The following is a 10,986-nucleotide window of genomic DNA, read 5'->3' on the forward strand; positions in this document are numbered from 1 at the left end:
TTTTAGCTAATATCGTCCGATTCTGATATGTTCACTGATATATCATGCATCCCTATATTCCAGTCTGTGCTAGCAAAACAGTTCTGTAGTTTAACATCTGCTTCATCTGACCACTTTTTTATAGACCGAGTCACTGGTGCCTCCTGCTTTAATTTTTGCCTGTAAGTAGGAATCAGGAGGATAGAGTTATGGTCAGATTTGCCAAATGGAGGGCGAGAGAGAGCTTTGTTCACGTCTCTGTGTGTGGAGTAAAGGTGGTCTAGAATTTTTTTCCCTCTTGTTGAACAATTAACATGCCGATAGAAACTAGGTAAAACTGATTTAAGTTTCCCTGCATTAAAGTCCCCGGCCACAAGGAGCGTCGCCTCTGGATGAGTGTTTTCCTGTTTGCTTATGGCAAAATACAGCTCATTGAGTGCGGTTTTAGTGCCAGCCTCGGTATGTGGTGGTATGTAACAGCTACAAAAAATACAGATGAAAACTCTCTAGGTAGATAGTGTGGTCTACAGGTTATCATGAGATACTCTACCTCAGGTGAGCAAAACCTTGAGACTTCCTTAGATATTGTGCACCAGATATTGTTTACAAATATGCATAGGCCCCCGCCCCGTGTCTTACCAGAGGCTGCTGTTCTGTCTTACCGATAGAGTGTATAAGCTACCAGTTGTATGTTCTTAATGTCGTCGTTCAGCCACAACTCGGTGAAACAGTTTTAACCTCTAGCGACGAGCAATCCCGTATCCGGGATCTTAAGTATAGCCTCAAGCTCATTAGCATAACGCAACGTTAACTATTCATGAAAATCGCAAATGAAATGAAATAAATATATTGGCTCTCAAGCTTAGCCTTTTGTTAACAACACTGTCATCTCAGATTTTCAAAATATGCTTTTCAACCATAGCTAAACAAGCATTTGTGTAAGAGTATTGATAGCTAAACAAGCATTTGTGTAAGAGTATTGATAGCTAGCATAACATTTTCACAAAAACAAGAAAAGCATTCAAATAAAATCATTTACCTTTGAAGAACTTCAGATGTTTTCAATGAGGAGACTCTCAGTTAGATAGCAAATGTTAAGTTTTTCCAAAAATATTATTTGTGTAGGAGAAACCGCTCAGTTTTGTTCATCACGTTTGGCTAAGAAAAAAACCCGAAAATTCAGTCATTATAACGTCAAACTTTTTTCCAAATTAACTCCATAATATCGACAGAAACATGGCAAACGTTGTTTAGAATCAATCCTCAAGGTGTTTTTCACATATCTATTCGATGATATATCATTCGTGGAAGTTTGGTTTCTCCTCTAAACCACATGGGAAAATGCATGCAGCTGGAGATTACGCAATAATTTCGACGGGGGACACCAAGCGGACACCTGGTAAATGTAGTCTCTTATGGTCAATCTTCCAATGATATGCCTACAAATACGTCACAATGCTGCAGACACCTTGGGGAAACGACAGAAAGTGTAGGCCCATTCCTTGCGCATTCATAAGGAGACATTGGAACAAAGCGCACTCAAAATCTGGGGCATTTCCTGTTTGAAATTTCATCTTGGTTTTGCCTGTAGCATCAGTTCTGTGGCACTCACAGATAATATCTTTGCAGATTTGGAAACGTCAGAGTGTTTTCTTTCCAAAGCTGTCAATTATATGCATAGTCAAGCATCTTTTCGTGACAAAATATGTTGTTTAAAACGGGAACGTTTTTCATCCAAACATTTTAATAGCGCCCCCTAATGCATAACTGGTTAAATGTCCTGTTGGTAGGATATACGTGCTTTCAGTTCGTCCCATTTATTTTCCAGCGATTGAACGTTAGCTAGCAGGATGGAAGGCAAGGGCAGATTAGCCACTCGTCGCCTGATCCTCACAAGGCACCCTGATCTCCTTCCGCGAAACCTCTGTTTCCTTTTCCAGCAAATCACAGGGATCTGGGCCTAGTCGGGTGTCTATAGTAGTATATCCCTCCCGCCCAACTCATTGAAGAAGAACTCTTCTTAAAAACAAACAAATTAGCATGGCAGCCCTCCCCTCCAGCTCCATTTTCACAGTATGTGTGATTAGATTATTGTAACTAAAGCAGTGTGTAAAGCTGTTAGGTGGGCAAACATTGGCTGCATTAGTCAGGCATACCATGTCTGTGTCAGTGTAATGCGTCTATTTGCAGGTTAATGAGGTGGCATTAGTGTAAACAGCTGACGAGCTAAGTCTGTAATACCAACATTGTCCATTTTCCCAAGAACACTAAAGTAACCTGCCTAAATGACTACTGACCCATAGCACTCACGTCTGTAGCCATGAAATGCTTTGAAAGGCTGGTCATGGCTCACATCAACACCATTATCTCAGAAGCCCTAGACCCACCCAAATTTGCATACCGCACCAACAGCTCCACAGATGATGCAATCTCTATTGCACTCCACACTGCCCTTTCACACCTGGCCAAAAGGAACACCTATGTGAGAATGCTAGTCATTGACTACAGCTCAGCGTTCTACTTATCTATGCTTTAAGGAATGCGTTTGCATATGACCATTCATTGGGTATCCCTCAACAAGTGTAGGTGAGCAGCCTATGGATAGGCTACAGTACATTTTCTGAAAGCACTCATGATCTTAGTCAAGAGATGGATCAGGCATCTGTAACACAGCTGATGAGCCAGGCCAATGCAGAGCAGTCAGTCAGGCAGGCTGCAGTGACAGAGAAGAGTGAAGAATCAGTAGCAGCAAGGCTGATGTCAGCAGCCTCTCCCAAGAGGCAATAGAAAAGATAGGTTTAGAATCCTCGGATGACACAGAAATGTAAAGTTAATCAATGCTGTGCTTTCTGATAACGCTGCCAAGGCGTAACATATATAAAACTGAACAGTACCTGGCCCAAAATCTAACCTTGTGGAACGCCACGTGATATCTATTTTCTCACCAAGGGTGACAAAACTCTTGACCGATTTTAAATAGGTCCTAAACCAATTTAGAACTGGGCTGGAGGCCAACCCACCTCTCCAGTCTGTCCAGAAGGACAGGTCAACATTCACAAGGCCGCAGGGCCAGACGGATTACCAGGACGTGTACTTCCAGCATACCCTGACCAACTGGCAGGTGTCTTCACTGACATGTTCAACCTCTCCATGTTTGAGTCTGTAAGTGCCTTGCTGAAGGACACCAACAGATGTTTCACCTTGTTGGCTCAAGTATTCAAACCAGTGACTTCTGGCCCAACTCTCTAACCGCTAGGCTACCTGCCACCCACTTTGCTACGTCTACAACCTGTTGCTACTTTACTCTACCTAGGGGCAGGTTCATTCATTTTGTTTGGTACAACTGTACATTCTTTCATTGAGCAGCTTAGGCACTAAGGAAAGGAGACCTCTGTGAGGTAAAGATCACTGTTCCTGTTAATCAGCTAAACACTCTTTAGGACAAAAGTGGGTGGGGCCTACAGGAAAAATAGACAATTGTTTCTACAAAGGGTTATTGTGAGTTACGTTCCCCTGCTTTCATTTGTCAAGGGAGTATGTTGTCCCAGTAGTGTGTCTAAGTTTTATTGTAATATGCTACTTTTCAGGAAAATATCTACTCTTCAACTGGCTTGGCAGAAGTTTGTTTAGCACAGAACAGACGACCTGGGTTGAAAGGTGACCCTTGGCAGAAACACATTTTGTCATGCCTAGTTCAATAACCTCAGTATAAATGATTCATTTGACATGATTGTAAATACTCCATATGAATGGTCAATCTAACATGGTGAAACTGTTACACCCATGGAGTGTGTGTATAGGGAGAAAAACCTGACCCAATTTGTGGAAATACTCAATTATCATCCAGCCTCAGAGCTCATGGTCAGAGATAGGAGTTCCATGGTCTGCTGCTTTTCCCATTGTTTATTGTGTCCTGTGCATTACCCCAGAATTCCACATTCTTGCATCTAGTTATTGTATTTAGAGCTTGCACAGAAAACATATTGTTGCCATGCCAAAAGTGTTTCTTTTTTGTGTGTAGTGGATTCTAAGCTCATGGCCATGTTACAAAGCTCTTATTCACTCACTTGTTTTGGTGTATAGGTGTGTGTGTGTGTGTGTGTGTGTGTGTGTGTGTGTGTGTGTGTGTGTGTGTGTGTGTGTGTGTGTGTGTGAGAGAGAGGGAGTGTGTGCATGCACATCAAATCAAGTATTATTGGTCACATACACACAGTATTTAGTAGATGTTATTGCGGGTGTAGTGAAATTCTTGTGTTCCTTGCTCCAACAGTGCAGTAATATCTAACAATACACACTAAAGAATGGAATTAAGAAATATAGAAGTATTTGTGTTATTACATTTTCATAAACATAGCACCAAAAGGTGTCTGACAATACATTTATTAGGAAATTATGAATTTGTCCAATCCTTGCCACGTACACCTGTGCTGGACTAGAACATGGTCTGACAGACCCTAACTGAAAGGCTCATTAGAGCATCTCCTACTTACATTTTCTTTGTGACTAAATAAAAATGTCCCCCATGAAAGAAAAAAAGCAAGGCTTTATTAAGAGATCCATCTGTGTAGGGTTGAGTCACGATAATCACCAGCGTTTGAAATATTTAATACTGTATGTGCTTGTAATCTGAAGGGATTGCAGCATTGCCATGACAACAGATACACGGTGGAGCTCCCTGCTTTATGGTAAGTGCTCCACAGAGCACAGAGGCAGCTGAGTGCTGGAAGTGCACCCTATAGTGCAGGGGACTGTAGGGCCAGCCATATCTGATGTATTTGCTGTCTCAAGAAAATAAACGTCAGTAGTTAAGTAAAATGTGAAAGTATTAAAGCCTAACCACTCCTTTTGTCCCTGTGCCACAGGTAATAAATCCCAGGACAGCGGCATCGTAGAGATGGAGGAGCTTCCTGTCCCTCAGAACATCAAGATCAGCAACATCACATGTGACTCTTTCAAGATTTGCTGGGACATGGAGCCCCGTGTCAAGGAGCGCATCACTCACTACTTCATTGACCTCAATAAGAAGGAGAACAAGAACTCCAACAAGTTCAAACACAAGGTAACCCATCACACACACAACAACAACAACAACTAGGCTATTTCAAAGGAATTGCTCAGACATTTCCTAATTCTGTAATACAATCAATCAATCTAATTTATTTTATAAAGCCCTTTTCACATCAGCATTTATCACAAAGAGCTTTAGATACCTGGCCTAAAACCCCCAAAAGTGAGCAATGGAGAGGCAGAAGCACAGTGGCTAGGGAAAAACTCCCTTGAGCGGGAAGTTGTCCATCAAATTATTTCTACATGATGAAGCAAGTCATTTAGTTAGAGCTAGAACAACAACCAGTATTTACCCACATCGTAACCTTTCTACTCCAAACAAGAAGTGTACCAGGTGTAAACTTTTACCAGTGCTCAGAACTGACACTCCCACGCACTCTCTAACACCAGATAACCTTGTGTACTCTACTAGCAGACTTAGCTCTGAGCACTAATGATATCACATAACACTAGCAGAGATTAATTGCACAAGGTGGCTGCTGTTTCAGCCATTAATCAAATGGATCTAATGTAAAATCTTACAGACCTATTTCATCAGTCTCCCAGCTCACATTATGGGTGTGTGTAGTGACCATAAAAGCCCCCCTAAAGGAAGTGTTTTTCTTCCCATTCTCTGTGTGAATATAGACCGCATGCAGTTATTTTCATTACAGCATGCAGGGACGATGTTGTGCATTAATGTACTGCTGTTGTCGCTACACAGGGGCTGGTGTAATACTGCAGGGTGTGCGGGCCCAATCAATGTCCTGCAGCTAATGCATAGATTTAGGAGATAGGAAGTGTAATACTAGGCTCCATAGTATACAGGGAATACGTTTTGAGGACATGGGGATAAGGGGACGCTACAGTCTAAACGTGTCATTTGAGCAGCTTAACACTGAGAAGTGTATTTATGCTGAGTTTCTGTTGTGGTGTGTATGTGGCATTAAAGTGTGTGTATATCTATCGATCTATCTATCTAGAGGCCTACTCCCATTGATACATATGATATGTTGCTTGTGCAATTGAACAGTGAACAACGTGTTAATGCAGAGTTTGTGTGTAGAGTTGTAAGCTTTGTGTATGTTACGTGTAAGCACTCTGTCTGTGTCCCCGTCCAGGATGTCCCCACTAAGCTGGTGGCGAAGGCGGTTCCTCTGCCCATGACGGTGAGGGGTCACTGGTTCCTCAGCCCGCGTACAGAGTACACTGTCGCCGTCCAGACAGCTTCCAAACAGACTGACGGAGACTACGCTGTGTCAGAGTGGAGCGAGATCATAGAGTTCACCACCGCCGGTGAGGCAAGGGGCAGGGAAACAAAGCTTTTTGATACATAATTTTTTTATAGATATATCCCTAAAACCTTCTGCCTTTAATACGATGGACATGCTATATTCTCTCTTATATTTGTCTAATGGCTAATCCGAACCCCTGTTTCCAGATTATTCCACGGTGCATCTAACCCAACTGCTGGAGAAGGCTGAGGTCATCGCAGGGAGGATGCTGCGCTTCTCTGTGTTCTACAGGAACCAGAACAAAGAGTACTTTGACCAGGCCAGGTACGTATGTCTGCACAACAACCCGCAAATTTATTCTGATGTTATGATACTGTATGTAGACATTTTCAAGCGGAATCACATAATATGGAGATAAATAGGGCTGCACATGATCTTTGCTAATACCGCCTTCCCTTTCAACTGAAATTGTCATATGCTTTCTTCAAAGCTCAAGGGAAAGGGTCCAGATGTTATGGTTTGAAGCATTTTTTATATGCTCAGATCTGCATGTGCAGGGGCCTCCCAAGTGGCACAGCGGTCTAAGGCACTGCATCCCAGTGCTTGAGGCGTCACTACAGAGCTGGGTTCGATCCCACAATTGGCCCAGTGTCGTCCGGGATAGGGGAGGGTTTGGCCGGCCGGGATTTCTTTGTCTCATCTCACTCTAGTAACTCCTTGTGGTGGGCTGAGCGCCTGCTAGCTGACCTCGGTCGCCAGCTGGCTTCCTGGTTAAGCAAGCAGTGTGTCAAGAAGCTGTGCAGCTTGGCAGGGTTATGTTTCGGAGGAACCGTGGCTTTCGACCTTCCCCTCTCCCCAGTCCGTAGGGGAGTTGCAGTGATGGGACAAGACTGTAACTACCAATTGGGGTCGAAGTACAACAACAAAAAATATCTGTATGTGTAGGGATAGTTGTGTATTTGGGGAGTTAGGGATGGCAGCCCACCCTTTTGTAGGCCCGTGGATCAATACCCCTCCCCCAGAAATGGTACAATTGAAATTTGATTGTGAATCAGCAGTTTTCTTATTGTTATGTCACTGACAGTTACTCAATTAGCCCATGTCAGCAAATCCATTTTTGATTGGCAAGTTAGTTTAGCCATACTGTATATCTAAACTTGTAGTAATCATGTTCGAATTACCGACCAGGGGCCCCCATTGATTTTTTTTAGTTACTGTCACTCAGATACAGTGCCTTGCGAAAGTATTCGGCCCCCTTGAACTTTGCGACCTTTTGCCACATTTCAGGCTTCAAACATAAAGATATAAAACTGTATTTTTTTGTGAAGAATCAACAACAAGTGGGACACAATCATGAAGTGGAATGACATTTATTGGATATTTCAAACTTTTTTAACAAATCAAAAACTGAAAAATTGGGCGTGCAAAATTATTCAGCCCCTTTACTTTCAGTGCAGCAAACTCTCTCCAGAAGTTCAGTGAGGATCTCTGAATGATCCAATGTTGACCTAAATGACTAATGATGATAAATACAATCCACCTGTGTGTAATCAAGTCTCCGTATAAATGCACCTGCACTGTGACAGTCTCAGAGGTCTGTCAAAAGCTCAGAGAGCATCATGAAGAACAAGGAACACACCAGGCAGGTCCGAGATACTGTTGTGAAGAAGTTTAAAGCCGGATTTGGATACAAAAAGATTTCCCAAGCTTTAAACATCCCAAGGAGAACTGTGCAAGCGATAATATTGAAATGGAAGGAGTATCAGACCACTGCAAATCTACCAAGACCTGGCCGTCCCTCTAAACTTTCAGCTCATACAAGGAGAAGACTGATCAGAGATGCAGCCAAGAGGCCCATGATCACTCTGGATGAACTGCAGAGATCTACAGCTGAGGTGGGAGACTCTGTCCATAGGACAACAATCAGTCGTATATTGCACAAATCTGGCCTTTATGGAAGAGTGGCAAGAAGAAAGCCATTTCTTAAAGATATCCATAAAAAGTGTCGTTTAAAGTTTGCCACAAGCCACCTGGGAGACACACCAAACATGTGGAAGAAGGTGCTCTGGTCAGATGAAACCAAAATTGAACTTTTTGGCAACAATGCAAAACGTTATGTTTGGCGTAAAAGCAACACAGCTCATCACCCTGAACACACCATCCCCACTGTCAAACATGGTGGTGGCAGCATCATGGTTTGGGCCTGCTTTTCTTCAGCAGGGACAGGGAAGATGGTTAAAATTGATGGGAAGATGGATGGAGCCAAATACAGGACCATTCTGGAAGAAAACCTGATGGAGTCTGCAAAAGACCTGAGACTGGGACGGAGATTTGTCTTCCAACAAGACAATGATCCAAAACATAAAGCAAAATATACAATGGAATGGTTCAAAAATAAACATATCCAGGTGTTAGAATGGCCAAGTCAAAGTCCAGACCTGAATCCAATCGAGAATCTGTGGAAAGACCTGAAAACTGCTGTTCACAAATGCTCTCCATCCAACCTCACTGAGCTCGAGCTGTTTTGCAAGGAGGAATGGGGAAACATTTCAGTCTCTCGATGTGCAAAACTGATAGAGACTTACCCCAAGCAACTTACAGCTGTAATCGCAGCAAAAGGTGGCGCTACAAAGTATTAACTTAAGGGGGCTGAATAATTTTGCACGCCCAATTTTTCAGTTTTTCATTTGCTAAAAAAGTTTGAAATATCCAATAAATGTCGTTCCACTTCATGATTGTGTCCCACTTGTTGTTGATTCTTCACAAAAAAATACAGTTTTATATCTTTATGTTTGAAGCCTGAAATGTGGCAAAAGGTCGCAAAGTTCAAGGGGGCCGAATACTTTCGCAAGGCACTGTATATTAAAAACTGCAAAATGAGTAGAACTGCATGAAATTAGTTATAAAGTTGCAAAATCTTCTCTCCTCCCCATGGAAAAATGCGTAGAATTGCAGGAAATGAACTTTTCCTCTCTTCTGTTAAGAGGGGGGCCGCTAAAATGTTTTGCTTGCAAGGTCCCCAAAAGGCTCAGGCCGGCTCTGACTGCATGTGTGGGTATGGATGTGGGTATGCAGACCCGCGAGCCACTGTGGCCCCTCACGATGAGTTCTGATTTTTTGTGGCCCCCATTAAAGTTGCCCAAGCTCAACAGAAGGGTATTATTGCAAAAAAAGTGTTGACAGAAATCTTATTAGTTTTCCCAATCCATTCATAAACTCTGCTACATTATATTATACAAAAAGTAAAGTACCCGGGTTAGCAGATTAGAGTTCAGTAACATAACAGTTCTGAAATCTATTTACTTGTAGTTTTTTCTGCATTCTTAACTAGAAGAGTAACATGGTCACAAAACCTCCAAATTACTATTTTACAAAACAGCAGTTTACACAATCTTACACAAGTATAAAAGTTTTTTTTCAAGTTTTCCATTTGCGCATATGCAAATGACCTTCCCAATGACCACATGCATTGGATTTTTCCAAATAATTTCAAACCTACCGCTGTAATTGCTGGAATAAATGAAGAAAAAGCATTGTGCTCGGAGAAGCAAAGCCTTTTAAAGTGTATTCTGAAGAAAGAGGAATCGGAGTGTGTAGCAAACACCTGGCAGACTAACATGACTGGAAAGCAAGATAGAGAGAGAGAGAGACACGGAGTGAACGAGACCGAGAGGAGATGAGTCTTGTGTTTTAAAATGTTTGCTGATGTGTCTTAAGCGATTATGTATTTTTTTGGAGGGGGGAGATAATAGATCTTTCTGTTCTCTAGTTTTATCTTCTCTTATTTTCATTTCTCTGTGGTGTAGCATGGTGAAGGACTGTAAAATTAGGCCTTTGCTATGATGACCTGGGTGGGACCTGAATAATTTGATAATTACCATGACAGAGACAATTATGGTTATCATGATAACCTTTTAAAGTGTTACCAATGTAATTACACCAATAATTGAAGCATTTGGAGCTCAGATTTGCATCATAGGAGATCTGACTGCCAATTTATACGTTCCTCAGAAGCACAAGTTTCTGCTATTGATTTGTTGGCATCCAGAGATCTTTCCGAATACAATCCGTGTGTCTGTTGTTTTTTCGGAGTTCTGTCTAGTGCAACGGAAGGCGTCTGTTTACCAAGCAGAAAACTGAGGAGCAATTTGCATTAACTAGGGGCTGGATTCTATCCGTATCACAGATGTGTCGTGGAAGATCTGTGTTAAAATGTAAAGCTATTGTCAATTGAGCTGACATATGCAGTGTTTACTGTGAATGCAGTATCCGCGAACGCAGGAACATTGCCTTTTGTTAAATGGGATTTATCTGTTAATTGAATGATTAGAATATTCCACCCTGAAACATATAATTGTATGGAATTGATTAGAATGTATAAAATCATAATCAATAAATGTGTAGTCCTAGTCAGAATTAGGGTAAAACAATATAGCTAATGTTTATGTCTTTATGGTATTTTAGACACAGACTGTCTGAGCAAAATTCGGTGCTGACCTGACTAGAGATTTGGGAGAGAACGAGGAGTACGTCTCAAGGTCAAGGTCTCCCTAATCTCTGTCGGCTGGGTAGTGAGACAGTATGTACGTAGGATACCTTCTGTTTGTGTGTATGTATGTGCGTAGGATATCTTCTGTTTGTGTGTATGTATGTGCATAGGATACCTTCTGTTTGTGTGTATGTATGTGCATAGGATACCTTCTGTTTGTGTGTATGTATGTGCATA

At 42.0% G+C, this 10,986-nt stretch overlaps 1 protein-coding gene across 1 annotated transcript in view; it reads left to right on the forward strand.

Annotated features, from left to right (window-relative positions):
* The window catches only part of LOC139381637 (phytanoyl-CoA hydroxylase-interacting protein-like), a 45,320-nt gene that overhangs the window by 30,166 nt on the left and 4,168 nt on the right, over positions 1–10,986 (forward strand). The window contains exons 2-4 of the mRNA XM_071125312.1: positions 4,842–5,038; positions 6,147–6,321; positions 6,467–6,584. Coding sequence (XP_070981413.1) covers positions 4,842–5,038; positions 6,147–6,321; positions 6,467–6,584 — 490 coding nt within the window. The remainder of the gene's footprint in view (positions 1–4,841; positions 5,039–6,146; positions 6,322–6,466; positions 6,585–10,986) is intronic.

Source organism: Oncorhynchus clarkii, chromosome 23 (genome assembly GCF_045791955.1).
Source record: "Oncorhynchus clarkii lewisi isolate Uvic-CL-2024 chromosome 23, UVic_Ocla_1.0, whole genome shotgun sequence".
NCBI lineage: Eukaryota > Metazoa > Chordata > Actinopteri > Salmoniformes > Salmonidae > Oncorhynchus > Oncorhynchus clarkii.